This window comes from Hyperoodon ampullatus (genome assembly GCF_949752795.1).
Source record: "Hyperoodon ampullatus genome assembly, chromosome: 14".
Classification (NCBI taxonomy): domain Eukaryota; kingdom Metazoa; phylum Chordata; class Mammalia; order Artiodactyla; family Ziphiidae; genus Hyperoodon; species Hyperoodon ampullatus.
The window spans coordinates 59,775,615-59,794,006 of NC_136927.1; the positions used below are offsets into that span (position 1 = coordinate 59,775,615).

General features: G+C 43.9%; 1 protein-coding gene across 1 annotated transcript in view; it reads right to left on the reverse strand.

Moving 5' to 3' along the window:
* Nucleotides 1-18,392, reverse strand: part of TMC2 (transmembrane channel like 2) — a gene marked incomplete at both ends in the record, with an annotated part of 90,400 nt that overhangs the window by 6,904 nt on the left and 65,104 nt on the right. The window contains 4 exons of the mRNA XM_079719073.1: nucleotides 1,769-1,930; nucleotides 6,648-6,759; nucleotides 7,607-7,685; nucleotides 11,030-11,155. Of these exons, the coding sequence (XP_079575199.1) occupies nucleotides 1,769-1,930; nucleotides 6,648-6,759; nucleotides 7,607-7,685; nucleotides 11,030-11,155 (479 nt within the window). The remainder of the gene's footprint in view (nucleotides 1-1,768; nucleotides 1,931-6,647; nucleotides 6,760-7,606; nucleotides 7,686-11,029; nucleotides 11,156-18,392) is intronic.

Below are 18,392 nucleotides of genomic sequence, written 5' to 3' on the forward strand. Positions count from 1 at the left end.
CTTGCCTTCTTTCTCTACCCAACTCCCTAGCTCACCTAGCTTCCTGTTGCGCTTGACAGTCGCAGGAGTCACCATTAACGAATCCTCTGATGGATGTCTTTCAGAAAAGCTTTAGCGTTTTCTTGATAGAGATCTGGTAACTATTCGAATGAGGAGATCTCTTGTTAAAATATGTCCAAAAATCCTTTGAGAGATGAAGCCAAATTTCCTTCTCTTTGAGTGTAAGCTAGACTTAGTGACTCCATTCTAATGAATAGAAACTGGTGGAATTGATAGTGTAACTTCTTAGAACAGGTTATAAGAGGCGTTGTGGCTTCCTCTTTGCTTTCTCTCAGATCACTGGCTCTGGGGAGAAATCAGCTGCTGTGTTGTGAGGACACCCAAGCAGCCCTATGAAGAGGTCCACGTGGGGAGTAATCAAGTCTGTGGATAGCCAGCAAAGAACTGAAGGCTCCGGCCAGCAGCTGTGAGTGAGCCATTTACAAACATATCTTCTAGCCCTGTCAAATCTTCTGATGACTATAGCCCTGCCTCAGATCTTGACTGAGGTATGCAGAACCAGAACTGCCCAGTGAAGCCAATCCCAAGTTCTTGACCCACAGAAACTGTGTGAGATAATAAATAAATGTTTATTGTTTTAAGCTGTTAAGTTTGGGGGATAATTTGTTATGCAACAACAGATAACAAATACATTCCTTCACATAAAGTTGTGCGTCATCAGAACAGGATAATTTGTCTGAGTTTGTGGTGGGTGTGTAAGGATATTGGTTAACCTTGGAAGCCTGAGGGTAACCACTGGAAGTCCTGGGTTGTTACTGGCACCCTGCTGATACTTGCCCTTGCTGGCAAGGCCTCTTCAGCGGTCTGGCCTCCAGGGCTGATGCCCCCACGAGACTTCTGCACAGAATCAGTATATGACACACAGCATTGCCGGAGACAAGGCTCTGAACTGCACCCTTTGCAAAACTCCCCCCAAAACCATCTTCCGTGTCCCTTTACAATAAACAATCAAATTCCTTTTAGAATTTCGTGCATGAGAAAGATTTTTATGCCCTGAGAAATATTTTGTTTCCTTCAATTAGATTAGGAGAACCACACTGCTCTCTCTCCTTGCCTTACTGCCAGGGAGTTTCCCGTGCATTTTTGGTGCTTGATGGCATCAGCTCCCCTCTGGCTAGTTTCTGGGGAATCACCATCTTGCCACTTACCAAGGCTGGACTTCAGTTCATTTACTTTTATTTTCATCGGTTTCTTCAATCTTTTGTTTACACTGACTCACCGCCTTTGGATAGAGGTGGTGATCAGGAATGTGGGTCCCTCTGCAACCTCCTCCCAGTTGATGGGGCTGCCAGAAACGTGTCCCAACGTGGGCTCCTTGCAAAAAGTCTATGATGGTGGTCATGATCCTGCCCCCTCTTCCCATGTCTGGAGCCGAGGGAAACTGCTGTGAGTGCAAGGTCTAGAGCTGCCTGAGCCAAGATACAGGGAAGGGCAGTTAGTGAGGGGAAGGCTCAGCTCTTCTAAAAGGTGGATAAAGCCATTGTCCTCCTGTTTTGGTAGCTAACAAGGGCTTGAGACTGAGTAATCAGGGTTCCCATGTTCACTGAGAAGAGGGAGAATGAGCATGTGTGTGAGAAGAGAGAGGAAGAGAGAACGATTTGGGGGGTGAGATGAGCCGGTGGGGGCCCAAGGATCAGCCCCAGGACCCTGCTCCATTAGTCCCAGCTTTCAGTGGGGAGGTCTCTGAGCACTCCTTCCAGAGGCTGACCTCCAAGGACGAGCCTGAGGCTGGGCTTGGCCAGGGTCTGGTCTGACGCCAGGGGGTGCTGTGAGGCAGGCGACACAGTCCTGCCAGCAGAACTGGAGGCCCTAGAGCCCTGCGCCTTCTGGTCCAGGGTCTGGCTTGGGCTAGCAGGGTGATGTGCGGTCCCTGCAAAATGAACAAGACAAGAATGAGGATGTGGGAGATTTCCCTACAGTTTCCTGGTGTGGAACTGGAGCTCTCTGGAGCTGCCCTGTGCTGTCATTAGCTTTCAGTCCTATTTAGTGATGCGAGAATGGTCAGTTCACCCTCAGGCATCTAGGTGCACCTTGGCCTAGTCTTGGCATAAACAGCTGTGTAGGAGGAGCTGGCTGGAGAACTAGATTTTGAATGCTGGCCTTAGGCTAGACTCTGTGAGCCTGGTTTTCTTGAGAATAAAATTGGAGCAATAATAACAGCTTCACAGGTGGCTACCAGGGTCAAATATGATGATAGGGTTGTGGAAACTGTTTGGATCAACCCCAGAATGGTGCTCCTGCTAATCAGATCCATTTCCAGTTCTTTCGCTTACTTGTTTCCCTCCTTAAACTCTGAGTTGGGGGCAATTACTGGCTTGTTCTTCACCAAATCCGGTTCCAGGGACATAGAGATAGACGAAGTTTACATCGTGGATGGTATGGCCTGTGGCTGAAGCCCAGGCTTTGATGGGCACCATGTCCATGTGTGACCTCCAGCCTCCTCCCGCTTGATGCAGGTAGAATCACAGGACGGACAGAGCCAGGGTTCCCCACGTCACTGTAACGGAGCAGGACCCTATGGGGCCTTCCTGGGACAGGCCTTCCCCCATATCCTCTGCTTTAACTCTTCTCTGAAGTACCTAGATAACAGTATTTGATGCACATTTCCTGAGTTGTTTTATAGATGTGAAAACACCCCACCAAATGGAAGAGGTTAACTACTTGATGACCATGAGCACATAGCCCCAGGCCTCCTGGACCCTAAGGACTGATAACGTTAACCCCTGTGACACCACCATGTTCCCTCACCATCAGCCAATCAGAGAAATGTGCATGAGCTGATCGCACACCTTATGACCCCCTTCCCTCACCTGGCTTTTAAAAATGCTTTGTCAAAACCCTCTGGGGAGCTCAGGACTTTCAGGGCATGAACCACCTGTCTCCTTGCATGACGCTGCAATAAACCTTTCTCTGCTCCAAACTCCGACATTTCAGTTTGTCTGGCCTCACTGTGCGTTGGGCATGTTGCAGCAAAAATAGAAATGAGACTTAAATAGAAATGAGACTTAAATAGAAATGAGACTTTTCTTTTCTGATAAACAAGGAAAATAAGGAAACAATGAACAGGCTGGGGAAACAGCATAAACAGGCCTGAAAGAGTTAAGCAATCTTAGTTATTCTTTAGCAGTTACTACTAACAAACACTTGTAGCTAGACTTGTCCTTCACAAAGCTAAACAAAGCTAATTACTCTCTGACTCCATAGGAATTGTTCTCTGCACCTGGCATTCTTCTCCCCCTACACTCCCTTGTAGCATTCTGCATTTCAAAAAGAAGGTCACGATAACTTCAGGGACACCGGATCTGGTTGCTGAGCCGCCTGAGGCCCGCTTTGGCTGTAAATTTGCAGAAGAAAAGAAAAACATGCAAGACCTTCATTACTTTGAGCCTTATCACCTACCCCACGCCACAAGCCCTGGGATAGAAACCTCTTTCTATTCCCCAGGGAGGGGAGCACAGTTCTTGAGGCCCTAGCCCACTGTCTTCCCTCTTTGCCTGGCAAAGAATAAAGGTACTCTTTCTCGTTCCTCCGAAACTCTGTCTTCGTATTTCCTTTTGGCATCAGTGCACAGAGAGCCAATATTTTGGCATCAGGCACACGAACTTGCGCTAACGTTACCACTTGGGAAGAAAGTGGCCATCAAGTGGAAACACCCAATTTGGACATTATGGAGTGAGAAATAAAGTTTTATTGTGTTTGAGCCATTAGCTCTTTTGGGCCTGTTTGTTACATCAGTGTCATTCTAGTGCTTACTTCAAGAAAGAGAAGCTAAATGAGGGCAGCAACAGAGGCTACTGGAGTTTTCCAGGGAAAGATTAACCATCTTCCTCAGCTCTCCTCCACACCCTAGTCCCACTGATGTGTTCAGATAACCCTTTCATATACTGTAATATTGACTTAATCAGCATAAAATGGAAAGAAAGAGCTTTAGATCTGTAATAAAAAATTCAGATTTGGAGAGGGGCAAACTTTAGATCAGCAGCCAGTAGAGAAAGGAGGGGAAGGGAGTGGGTAAGGTGGACAGGAACATTGGGACTGTAAGTGAGGTAGGAGATAGATGGGGGCCCCCCCACAAGTGTAAGCAGCTGGAGTTCATTCCCCATGGACAGAAACTCCAGAATATCAATAGCAGGATGATCAAGAGAGGAGGCTGGACCCTGCCCAGATAAGAGATAGAAGACCACATATTTCTCATTCTTGAAGTCAAGGAGACCTTCCTGACTAGAAAGCTCCTTGGAGGTCAAAAGGGGAGTGATGTCAAGGCCACCCATAGGCTTCTTTGCTGGAATCCATCTTGGCTGAGAGATGCTCGCACACACAAGGGATGACCCTGAGATATACCGAATACAGACTCAGAACCAGGCAAATCAAAATGATAGGCCAAAGGAAACCCAGAAGAAATGCCCCATATAAGTGATTTAAATTACCACAAGGGCGTGACTCTCTCTCTGAGCCCACCCGTGTGTCTATCCACAAGTATTGTACTTTTTCCTCCTAATAAACACTTTACTTGTTTCACTACTTTCCTTCTTTGTGGGGATTCTTTTCTGCAAAGCTGAAGGGCCAGGGCCTTATCACTGACCATTAGTCTAGTGGCTAGGATTCTGCACTCTCACTGCTGCAACCCGACCTTAATCTCTGGCCAGGAACCAAAACCTTGCTTAAAGCTGTTGCAGGCCGAGGCCACCCAAGATCATGGGGACATGAATGGACCTCTGTCAAACCAATGTAAGTTTCTTTCTTTCTCATGTAAAATGTTCTATAAACCTATTTTTTCCTTCCATCAGTATCCAAATATGTCCATTCCATTTTTTTGTCTTGTTTTTGTTGGTGATATGACAACATAGTATCACATTTACTCCATTTCCTGCCCTGTGTGGAAAAATTAGGTGAATTCAAACACCTTCTTCAGGGACTTCCTTGGTGGTCCTGTGGGTAAGACTCCACGCTCCAAATGCAGGGGGCCAGTGTTCAACCCCTGGCCTGGGAACTAGATCCTGCATGCATGCTGCAATTAAGACTTCACATGCCGCAACTAAGAGTCTACATGTCGCAACAAAGAGTCCGCATGTCACGACTAAGAGTCCGCATGCTGCATCTAAGTCCGCATGCTGCAACTAAAGATCCTGCATGCCACAATGAAGACCCAGCACAGCCCAAATAAATAGATAAATAAATAATAAAAAACCAAACAAAAAACCCCAAATAAACACTTTCTTCCACTCCACAATAAGTGCCAGCCATTTGCTCTTCCGCATTCCATCTCTGAATGAGACTTCCAAGCTATCAATGGTCTGCAGCTGATCTTGCTGACAAGAATGTCTGTAGCTTTGAAATGCCTTCCATATATTTTGGAGACTCACCAGGAGTAGGTTCTACATTGACACAGACCTCTTGTCCTCTTTTTGTAACATCCACTTGTTTATGGCTATTCCAATATCAACAAGTGTTTGCTAGGGATACACACAGGTGAGCTTTTTTGCTCCTGATCTGCTTCTACAGTCACTCTCCGCACTATTGGAACTCGAGAACTGAGGATTTTCATCTTCAGGAAAGCACATCTGCTATGTGCTTAAATTCTTCTTGGTTCTGTTTCCTAGAGTCTTGCCTATATGTTACAAAGGCATCAAATAAATGGTAAGTAATTTCTGCACTAAAAATTCAAACTCCTAAACTCTCAGCCATTTCTTGTGCATCTCATTCAATTTCCACATCGAAGGTCAAAATTACCGCATATTGACACTTTAATTTTGACACAGGGACAATCCTTGGAAAATGAGATCAGCTCAGAGATGGTCTCTTTCAATTTGACCTTTCCTCACTCCCAAGGTAGGTCTGTGATTATTCCCCTTTGAAGCTCTGTGACACCTTTTTTGGAATGTGTGTGGCTTTTTCTCACCCTGTTATTCTAGCTATTCCAGTGCTGCTCTTTTTTCTAAGAAAATACAAACTGGTTCTGGTGGGAGAAGCAGCTGCTAGATGCAAATCTCCCTATTTCTCCTCCTAAAGAAAATGCTTAAAACAACACACAAAATAAATACCTCCTCCATCCCTGGCAGCTGTGATCCTTGTCAGCCAACCTCAGAGCATCTTAAAGGGATCTGGATGGGACACAAATCGTGCTCCTACATTGGGTTAAATAGCCAGATATTAAGAGGATATGACATGGGAAATGATAGACTCAGGAATGAGAGTGAAGAAGACAAAGTCATTTCAGAAACGAAGACGAAATGATGAAGAACCATCACCATAGAAAATGTGGTGAGAGACTCAGGGGATAGAAATGAGGGAAACAACCCTGGTATTTCCCCATTTTACAGACATTCCTCCTCCTCCTACCAGCTCACGTTCATTGGTTCCCTGTGCCAGGAAGTCTGTGTAGCACTTCACACGCATAATCCCACCTCCTTTGTACCACCACACGAGGTTGCCTGTGATTCACTCTTGTTTTATTTTGCCCAACTTCATATAGTTAATAATTGCCAGAAATCTGATTTCAATCCCGGATGTATCTGATTTCACAGCATTTGCTCTTTACACTTTCCCACATGGCCTTGTAAAAGTAATCATCGTGAAATAGAATTTACCTTCTTTGGTGAGCTGGGTGGCATTTTTGGAGTTGCCTTTAGCTGTGTCCTCCGAATATCTGGCTGTGGCTCTGCCTTTGAAAGATTTGTGGCTCTTTTCAACTTCATGTAGCTGCAGGAAAAAAAAGAAAGGTTGATCCTGGCCAGGGAAATGAGTGTTTGAGTTTCGGAGCCCAAGATGGTGAGATCTAGAGGGCAGCCACCTTAAATAGCCAGTTCTTGTCCCCACCGCTGGTTGGAGAGGGCACCTGGGACTCAGGTTTGCATGGTATTTGAAGGAACATCTGGCCAGGGGAGGACAGAACCTCTGCCAATCCTGTATTTCAATGATTTTCTATACCTGGGCAGGAGGACAGTGAGAGAAACAGAAGGAAGTGTGGGTGGGGAACTGGTAGTGAGGCTGATGAGATTAGTTCCAGAAGAGGGACTGAGGAAGCAAGGAAGACAGGGCTTAGGGAGGGTTGGTGTAGAGTCTTTACCACGTGAAGAAGGTGGGGTTGGGGGCTGGGAGAGCAGAAGAGGCAGTCAGCGTGTCAGCGGATGTTGAGAGAGGCTGCCCCAGTGTGGAGGGGACTTAAGAGACCCCTTAGGTCATGGGGCACAGCACTATGTTGTTCTGGCAATGCTGTTTTCTTTAGTATTTCTAGTTTTAGTTTTAATAGGTAGGGATTACTGTGGGTACTGGTTTTATTGTGTATGAACATTGGTTTAATCTATTGAGTTTCTCCTGTTCTTTAGCAACCGCTCAAAATTTAAGTCATTACTGTTATGTATTCCCAAATACCCTCAGAATATAAATGCATGTCATTGAGTCTCTCAAGGCTGCTTCCTACCATGCAGATAATTTCGGGTTTGATTTAGAAGAAAGCCATTTAAAGAATACAACTGGGCTCAAAGAGCAAATTAACAAAACCCAAAAACATAACATCTTTTTGAATGAAAATGCCCGACAGACTCACCGCTTGAATTTTCTTTCTCAGCTGGGCATTAGCTCGGGAAAGGCTTTTGGAAACTGAGTTCAGGTAGTAAATGGCCAGGCTGCAAGAGAAAAGCATGCTCCGGGGGTACTGTGATCTTGGAAAATGGCAAGAGCTGGACACCTTTCCCGAAGAATCACAGCAGGCTTCCTGGAATAGGTGACCAGGTTTTGCCTCTGGGCAGGGTGGAGGGAGGTCCTACCATCATCCTAAGTTCTCCACTTAACATTGACAAGGTCTTGGACATCGCTGTTCTCTATTTTATTGAACACATTTCTAGTTCTCAGAGAGTTTAATAAAGGTTAGCTAAAGGAATCAGTCCTCTTCTGGGAAACCTGAAGAGGCAGGAGAGAGGCAGGGTTTCTTGTCTGCAGAAACAGCTGCTTGTGTTTCCTGGATACCTGCCCTGTGCCAGGCTCTGTGCCACGTGCATCCCACTCCACATCTCACTGGTTTTGATGAAACCCTGTGAAGAAGAAAGGATGACTCCCATCTTTACAGATCAGCATCCTGGAATGCAGAGAGGTTAAGTCACTTGCCCAAGGCCACCCTATCTATTTGCACTTGTAGGAGACCACATTTGACGCCAAAGCCTTCAAGTGCTGAGAGAGGAGAGAGGTGCTAAGTAACCTGCTCCAAGCTTGCCTAGAAACACAACTGCACAGACCCCAAATGCCCTCTACCCAGGGTGCACTGATGGGAATGTCTGTCCTGGGCTTGTGGTTTTCACAGTCCAGCCCCCACTGGCTGACTGGGTGGCTGGGTATCCTTTGAGGCTATAGCTCTTTCACAGGATCTAGGATTTGGGGCTTGTCCTGGATGTACCACCTGAGAAGGAGGGGCCACAAAAGCCCGGGATGCCTCCTGGACTGGGTGCTCTGACAGCCTGTCCTTGTCACTTTTCTTTCTGCATTTCAAGCCCCGGCTGCTCCAGCTTGGGTCTTCTGATCCTTGCCCTCAGGGAGGGGCCGCCCTGAGCCACTTAAGCAGAATTCTCGAGCTCTCTTACAGGCAGAAGGGAGGAACCACGCAGCCTTTGGCAGAGTGTGGGTCAGAGGCTGTCCCGTGAGCTTCCTGAAGCAAAGACTCAGAGGACCGTGGGCGACAAGAGGCCAGAAGGAGGACAGGCAAGGGACCACCATCTGTTGGGAAGGCGCCCAGGAGGCCTTGCTCTCTCTCCTAATTCACAGCCCATTTGTTAGGGAGGAACCAGAGATCAGAGAAGATAGAATGCTCCTGGGTGGCTGTGCTCCTCCTGAGGCTGTTTCCAAGCTTAGCATTTCCCTGTGCCGCCCTGTAAGGTCAGGTTTGGTGTCTGGGTTCCAGAATTTCCTCAGGTGGTTGTCACTACCATGTCAGCCCTCCTTCATGCCAGGACTAGAAGCAGAGGATGTCTGAAGTCAAGGATGTAAGGAAATACACCTATTTTGGAGAGCAATTCAGCACTATCTTCAAAGATTGAAGAAACACATACCTATGACCCAGCAATACCACTTCTAGAAGTCTATCTTAGAGAAAACTGTAGTATGCGTACAAGGAGACATAAGGAGCACATTTGCAACAGCAAAAAAGTGGAAACAACCTATCTCTATGCAGAGAAATGGTTAAATTGTGGTTTAATCACACAACTGATAAAAGAAATGTTCACATATTGAGGTATGGGGAAGTCATTCTGGTTTATACAGGAGCTAACTTGAATTTTATGCTAACTAAAGCAGCCTGCTTGTGACCTATCAAGCATACATTGTACATCTGCTTTTTTTTTTTTTTTTTTTTTTTTTGGTGACCTCGCTACTTGCGGGATCTCATTTACCTGACCAGAGATTGAACTCGAGACACGGCAGTAAAAGCCCAGAATCCTAACCACTAGGCCACCAGGGACCTCCCATATCTGTTTTAATTATGAAAGAAAAGGGCACATTGACCAGAAGTAAAGAATGTCCATGTGAAAAATAAAGATTAAATGTCTCCTTTCCTAGGATTCCATTGCTGGTCCTCCTTTGATGATGATTCCCTTCCCAGATGCCAAGGCCATACTGACTCGCTGTGTATGTGCTGATCTGTTTTTTTTTTTTTGAAACCTTGAAGGAATGTATCCCTGATTTGTTTAATGTTCTTTGTTCTGTCAAGATATAAAATTGTGCTGAAAACCATGCTTCTCTGGAGCAACTTCTCAGAGTTATCTAAGAAGCTGTCTTCTGGGCTATAGTCCTCAGTTTGGCTCAAATAAAACTCTTCTATTCCTATTATAGATTGTTTATTGATTATTTTTGTGACACAGTGGAATACAGCAGAGCCATGAAAATGTGTGCTCATGTATCCACATGAAAAAGTCCCCCAAACATAATGTGAGTGAGGAAAGCTGTGTAGTCTGAATGAGTCATGAAAAATTTTTGAACTCAGAAAACAGTAGTACATACACGTGATTAAATGGTCCAGATTGGAAATGATGAAGACTAATCCAAATAGTAGTCACCTTTGGAGAGGGAGGGAGAGAGAAAGACTGGGTGGGGCTCTTTTTAAAAAGAGAGACTGATCTGAAGCTAATATTGCTAAATGTTAACATCTGTTTAATCTTGTGATCTTGTACATGCTTGTCTGTATGCTTCTGTACGTTAGGAATATTTCACAGTTTCCTGCCCTGTTCCTTCCTTGAGCGTTCATTGTTTGCCTCCTACGCCCCAGGCATGGGGCTGGTGTTGGGGATACAGAGATCGCCAAGCTCACCCACATCTTCAGTTTGTGAGAGGGATGGTGACAAATGCACCGAACACTCTAGTGCACGGGGTGATCTGTAGAGAAGTCCTGCGGGCCCAGCCAGGGACAGGATGCATCATGCCTCAGCTTTCTTGGGGAAGGGGTCTTTGATATTTCCAGTGGATGTTTTGGAGGGTGCTGCGGACAATGCCAGTACTCACCTTATGCTTTGGGCCCTATCTTCAGTGTGCTCACTGAAAGACTTACAGCTGCCAGTGCCTGAAGCCCCGCCCCACACTCGGAAACCATTCTGTCCATGAAGGCAACTGGCCCTAACTGCCGGGCAATTAACCAACGCCTCTTCCCTTCCACATCTCCCAGCAGCACTCAGCCAGTGATGGATGGGAACTGGTCTACAGATGCCCCGGATCCCTCACCCTTGAGCAGGATAACTCAGAGGCACACTTTCCCAGAACTCCCAGCAGGATTAAAGTCACCCCAGTAGTAAGAATGCACCTTCCTGTCCCTTCTCTGTCTTACTTCCCTACACACACTGCCCCCTCCAATTGCAATTTAGATTGCGTTTAAGTCTTTGTCTGAGGATCTGCTTCTGGGAAATCCAGATTGAGAGGGCAAGAAAGAAGGACCTGCCAAGGAAGTCTCGGGGAGGTTTCCACGAGGCAGAGCCATGGCCCCTGGGTAACTTACAACATCAGCAGGATGGCTGGAATGATCAGGCCTGGATTGGCGAGGAAAGCAAAAATCTTGCCCAGGAAGGTTGGGAAATCGTTTTCCACTGTCTCTTGGATGACGTCATACATTCTGTTTTTCCCACTGGAAAGAGGAGAGAATACATTATAGCGTGCTGTGAAGCTCATATGGCATAAGCAGCTGTATCCATACCCTGGAGGGTCCAAGCCGCCACTCACGACTACTCTCCTGGAAGAACAGAGCTCCTCTCCACAGGGACTGCAGTGGAAAAAGTCCCCACTTGGGGCTGCCCTGTAGGCGAGGGCTTAGATCTACCTCAGCACCCTGGCTCTCCAGCTTCAAGTCCTTGGTGCCTCACAACCTCTCAAACTACCTTGGTCTCCTGTGCCTGGCACCTTCCTTGGCAAGATGAAAATGGGTTTTCTCCTATACTCTCATGGGAGAAAATGGCCTGTGATGTAGCTACGAGACCAACATGGAGCTTCCTCTGGGTCCCTGGGCCTGGAGGCAGCTCTCCAGATACTGATGTGATGGACAGCCTCATGGTGACTCAAAAATACCTACAGTTAGTCTTTAGATGAGAATTCCAGTATTGCCTTGGGCAGGCTCTTGGACAGTTCACAACAGTAATTTTGATTTTCTTCAATTACCTAAGAACCGTTATGCAGACTGCCTTCCACAAATAGCTGCCCAGAGATTACTGTCTGCTCCTGGCTTTTGGTTGGTAGCTTTGGTGCCAAGAACTGGAATTTATGGTTTGAAATTCCCGATTTAAATCCTCTCTCCTCCATTTATTAGTTGTGGGACACCATGGACAATTTACTTACTCACTTTCTGCCTGTATTCATACCCTCACTCTCTCCACTAGAGCTGTACTTTTCAATGTGGTTATTAAAATTAAATTAAATTAAATTAAAAATTCAGTTTCTTAGTCACACATTTCAAGGAGTCATGTGACTAATGGTTACTATATTTTAGGAGCAGATGTGGATTTTTTTCCCTCATATAGAAAGTTCTATTGGTTAGTGCTGCAGAGGTTTGATATCTTTGAGCAAGATACTGAAAATTTCTCTGCCCTGATTTCCTCATCCGTACAATATAGTACAATAATAAAATAGTATATACAATATGGTATTATAAATATAATAACAGCATTTGTCTCAGATTGTTTAGAGGACATAGACATGAATTCATATAAAACATTGAGTATGGGGCTGTCAAATTATAAGTGCCCTCCAAAATGTTGCATCTAGAAGCTTCATTTTTCTCTGTGTCAATCAGGGTTTAGCAAACAATGGCCGATGGACCAAATTTGGCTTGCTACCTGTTTTTATAAGGCCTGTGGGCTAAGAATGGCTTTTACATTTTTAAATAATTGGAAAAATATCAAAAGAAGAATAACATTTTGTGACACATAAAAATTGAAGTATGAAATTCAAACTTCAGTGTCTGTAAATGTTTTATTGGAACACAGCCATGCTCATTTATTTATGTATAGTCTCTGGTTGTTTTTGTGCTATTATAGCAGAGATGAGTAGTTGTGTTAGCAAACATCTGTGGCCATCTCAATGCTTAGTACTGCTGCACAGCACACTACAAATTGCAATGATGTAGTTATAACATGACAGCATTTCAAGTGCCATGCATATCATCATATTATAACATTTAATTTATTATTAGTAGTATTATTTGGCTGTGCCCTGCAGCTTGTGGGATCTTAGTTCCTCGACCAGGAATTGAACCCACACGCTCGCCAGTGAAAGCGCAGAGTCCTAACCACTGGACCGCCAGGAAATCCCTATTATTTTTTTAATTACTACTGCATACCCATTTTGTAAAAACAAGAAAAGTGGACTTCAAATGTGATGCTTAAGTCACAATAGAATGTGCATTATTTTGTCATTGAATTATGACGTATTAGATGATGCATTAGTTTTCAATGACTACTGTGTAACCAATTACCACATTGGAGGCTTAAAACAATACAAATTATTTTCTTACAGTTCTGGAGGCCAAAAAGTCTGAAATCGTTTCACTGGATTGAAACCAAGGTGTCAGGAGGGCTGCTCTCCTTTCAGAGGGAGGCTCTAGGGAAGAATCTGTTTCTTTTTCTCAACTTTTATAGCTTCATTCCCTGCATTCTTTGGCTCATGGCCCCTTCCTCTATCTTCAAAGCTAGCAGGAGAGAATCTTCAAATCTCTTTCTGCTTTCAAGGTCACATCACTTACTGCTCTTCTATAGTCAAATATCTCTTTGCCTCCCTCTAATAAGGACACATGAGTTAGGGCCCATCTGGGTAACTCAGACAATCTCCCCATCTCAGCATCCTTAATCAGATAAGTAAAGACCATTTTGATATATAAGGTAACATCCACAGGTTCCAGGGATTAGGACCTGGATATCTTTGGGAGCCATTATTCAGCCCACCAGTCTGCTCTCTGGCCTCCAAACATTCATACTCATTCCACCTGCAAAATATATTTCACCACCATCCCTACATGCCCCAAAGTCTCAACCTATTACAGCATCAACTCAGAGTCCAAAAATCTCATCTAAATATCATGGACTCAAAGGTACCAAATCTCATCTAAATCAGGTGTAGGTGAGACTTTGGGTATGATCCATTTGGGGGCAAAATTTCTATCTGTGGATCTGTGAAACTAGAAAGCAAGTTATTTACTCCCAAAATACAATGGTGGGTCAGTCATAGGATAACAGTTATAGATATTCCAATTCCAAAAGGAAGAAAATGGAAGGAAGAAAGGAATCACCAGTTCCCAGCAATTTTGAAGTCCAATCAGCCAAATTCCATTAGATTTCAAAAGCCTGAGAATAATTTTCTCTTGGCTCAACCCTCTGTGCCTGCCTGCAACTCCGCCCTCCAGGCCCAAGACTCTGGCCTCGGAGTCATCCTTCCTTTTTCTTGAAGAGTAGCACAGGTTTCAGCTGAGTAGATTTGATCAGCTTGTTTACTGACTATAAAATATTTGGAGCCCAACAGCTTTCCTTCATTTTGTCTCTTCTCTGCCCCTTTCAGTCCAAGCTGTGATACTCTCATACAACAATCTCAAATACCTGGTGGGTCTTCCATTTATGCTGTGGGAATTCAGTCCATTACACTAGAGGGTCCTACACAGATCTTTCCTGGATAATTCCATTTCCATTTCTGGCTTCTGCTGAGACGGTTGAGAGGATCCGAGTTACATGCTTAAAAGAATCATCTGTGTGAATGAATATTCAGATCCTTCAGAAGCACTAGCAAAAGGTTGTCCAGCCTCATCCTTGGCTTTCTCCTTAGAGCATGCTTTCCTAACAGTGGATTTGTTTTTAGAGTCTTCTGCAAACTGGACAGTCTGAGAATTCCCAAATCATCGAGTCCTGGTTCCTTTTTGCTTATCAGTTCTTTCCTCAATTTATCTTTCTTCTCACATTTTTAGTATAAACAGCAAGAAGAAACTAGGGTTCACCTTCAACACTTTACTTAGAAATATCCTCAGCTATAATCTCCAAAATATACAAACAGATCATATAACTCAACAACAACAAAAAAACAACCCAACTGAAAAATGGGCAGAAAACCTTAACAGACATTTCTCCAAAGAAAACATACAAATGGCCAGTAGGCAGATGAAAAGATGCTCAGTATCACCAATTATTAGAGAAATGCAAATCAAAACTACAATGAGGTACCACCTAACACTGGTCAGGATGGCCATCATTAAAAAGTCTACAAATAACAAATGCTGGAGAGAGTGTGGAGAAAAGGGAACCCTCTTACACTGTTGGTGGGAATGTAAGTTGGTGCAGCCACTATGAAAACAGTATGGAGTTTCCTCAGAAAACTAAAAATAGAACTACCATATGATCCAGCAATCCTACTCCTGGGCATATACCTGGACAAAACTATAATTCAAAAAGATACATGCACCCCTATGTTCATAGAAGCACTATTCACAATAGCCAAGACATGGAAACAACCTAAAGGTCCATCGACAGATGAATGGATAAAGAAGATGTGGTACATATATACAATGGAATATTTCTCATCCATTAAAAAGAACAAAACAATGACATTTGCAGCAACATGGATACAACCAGAGATTATCACATTAAGTGAAGTAAGTCAGAAAGAGAAAGACAAATATCATATGATATCACTTATATGTGGAATCTAAAATATGGCACAAATGAATTTATCTACAAAACAGAAACAGACTCACAGATATAGAGAACAGACTTGTGGTTGCCAAGGGGGAGGGAGGGAGGGGGAGGGATGGACTGGGAGTTTGGGATTAGTAGAAGCAAACTATTATATATGGGATGGATAAACAACAAGTTCCTACTGTATAGCACAGGGAACTATATCCAATCTGGGAAAAAACCATAATGGAAAAGAATATAAAAAATGTATATATGTGTATAACTAAATCACTTTGCTGTACAGCAGAAATTAGCACAACATTGTAAATCAACTATACTTCAATAAAGAAAAACAGAGAAAAAAGTTTTTACTAAGATTGATCTTCAAAAAAAAAAAAGAAATATCCTCAGCCATGGACTTCCCTGGCAGTCTAGTGGTTAAGACTCTGTGCTTCCACTGTAGGGGGTGTGGGTTCGATCCCTGGTCGGGGAAATTAAGATCCCACATGCCACGTGGTGCAACCAAAAAAAAAAAAAAAAAGAAAAAGAAAAAAAAAAAGAAATATCCTCAGCTAAATATACAAGTTTATCATTTACAAATTCAGCTTTCCATACAACTGAAGGACATAGTTTATCTAAGCTTTCTGTCTCTATATAACAAGGATACCCTTTCCTCTAGTTTCCAAAACCATGGTCCTCATTTACCAGTGATGAAGTAATTAAATTGTAGGAGCTGAAGGAATGTATTCAGAGAAAATATACTTAAGACTTTTAGATTTTCCAGCAAGAGCAGTTGCTTAAAGAGTTGAGGACATTCAAACAAAAGGCAAGTGATCTCAGGTTGTTTTCCTTGGCTCTTAATGAGTCAATAGATGTTACTGATACTGCTTAGTTGTTTATTTGAGGAGTTAATGCCAAGTCTGAAGTGACTGAAGAATTAACTCCTATGAATATTCTGTGAAGGACATATATGGGTGAAATTTTCTCAAAAAAATTGAGAAAACACTAATTTAGTACAACTGAATGGAATGGAATTCAGTACAACTGAAATGAAGTGGAATTTGCTATGATGTGCTACAACTGATAATGGTCAAACTATATGTAGAGCAGAAGTCAGAGCTGAACAAATTAACAAAGCTTGTGAAATTTTCAGTGTATGCACACTATGGTTATTCATTTTCTTATTCATCAGTAATTTGTAGAAAATATTTGAATCTATCATGTACAGTTGAGTCAATAGTGTCAATGGTAAACTTCATTTGCTCTCATGACTTAATCATTTTCATATCTGTGAATTTTTATCAGAAATAGAAACTGAATATCCTGACTTGCCCTACTGCACAGCAGTCCGATGGCTTGGCAGTAATACAGCTTTATGGCAAATTTTTTTCCTATGGTGGTAGATGTGTTGCCATGTCTGGTACAAAAATGGATCTGGCAGCAAAGATGGCTATCTGGGCAGGACAACTGATTTTTTTTTTTTTTTTTTTGCAGTATGTGGGCCTCTCACTGTTGTGGCCTCTCCCGTTGTGGAGCACAGGCTCCGGACGCACAGGCCCAGCGGCCATGGCTCACGGGCCCAGCCGCTCCGCGGCATGTGGGATCCTCCCAGACCGGGGCACGAACCCGTTTCCCCTGCACCGGCAGGCGGACTCTCAACCACTGCGCCACCAGGGAAGCCCCTGATTTTTGATGATAGGGAATAGTAACTCTGAACCTCTGTTATGTGAAATATCACCTCCTCCCCCTCAAAAGAATTCCATTCTTCTCATTGATAGTCCTGTATTACAAAAAATTATACTCTATTATTATCATATTTTGAATTTTGCCAGTAAAAACTTTGTGGGCATTTGTTTCTCTCCTGTTATATAAGTACCTACATAATAGTCTTGATTTTGTCTCTTGATCCCCAAAGCCTAAAATATGTACTATCAGGTTCTAAAAGAAAAAAGTTAGCTGATCCCTGGTGTAGATAATGCTTCCCACCTCATAGCATCGTTATGAGTACCAGCTACCCCGTATTCGGGCAGGGCTCAAGCTTAACAAATTCGTATATATGCCCTACTATGGATTAACACACTCCTCCAAGTACTTTACAGATAACAGCACACTAAATCCTCACAGCAACAACTGAAATAAAGTGGAATCTGCAGTGATGTGCTACAACTGATAAAGGTCAAACTATATACAGAGAAGAAGGCATAGCTGAACAAATTAACAAAGCTTGTGAAATTTTCCATCTCAGAGGCAATGAATCTGCTGTGTAACTTGCTCAAGATGACCCAACTGGCAAACGACAGAGCCAGCTCTAAAGTCTATGCTCTAAATCAGGAGTGGTGGCAATTTTTCTCCAAAAAAGATTTTAGGCTTTGTGAGCCAGATGGCCTCTGTTGGAACTACTCAAATTGCTGCTGTTGTAGTTAGAAAGCAGCCATAGATTATATGTAAGCAAATGAGTGAGGTTGTGTCCTAATAAAACTTTATTTACTAAAACAGGTGGTCTGGGTTTGGTCCGTGGGATGTAGTTTACCAACCCTTACTTTTTTTTTTTTTTGCAGTACGTGGGACTCTCACTGTTGTGGCCTCTCCCGTTGCGGAGCACAGGCTCCGGACGCACAGGCTCAGCGGCCATGGCTCACGGGCCCAGCCGCTCCACGGCATGTGGGATCCTCCCGGACCGGGGCACGAACCCGTGTCCCCTGCATCGGCAGGTGGACTCCCAACCACTGTGCCACCAGGGAAGCCCCAACCCTTACTTTTAACTATACGTTCTGCAATGCTGCCCATCTCACTCATTTATCTTGCCTGCCTGGATCTGACCCAAACCCTAAAAGTGAATTTCTGCCAGGTGAAGGGTCTGGTTCAAGCACTGACCATAATTTTTCTCCTAGACACTGGGTGTAAAGCAGGGAGAAAGGAAGAAAAAAAAATCACACCTGCATGGAGCTTATGGTCTGGTGGGGGAGACGGACAGCAAACAAGATGAAAAAGCAAAAAGAATGGCATGCTAGGTGTTGGTAAAGAGATGTGATAAACAGAAGTAATGACAAGACGTGTGTGTGTGATTTCAGTTAGGGTCCCCAGGGAAGGCCTCACTGAAAAGGTGACCATTGAGTAAAGCTCAGAAGCAAGTGAGAGGACAGCTGTGAAAATGCTCGAGGGATGAATGTTCTAGCTGTTGGTGGGTTTTGATCAGAAGAGTGACAAGAAGGAGGTGGC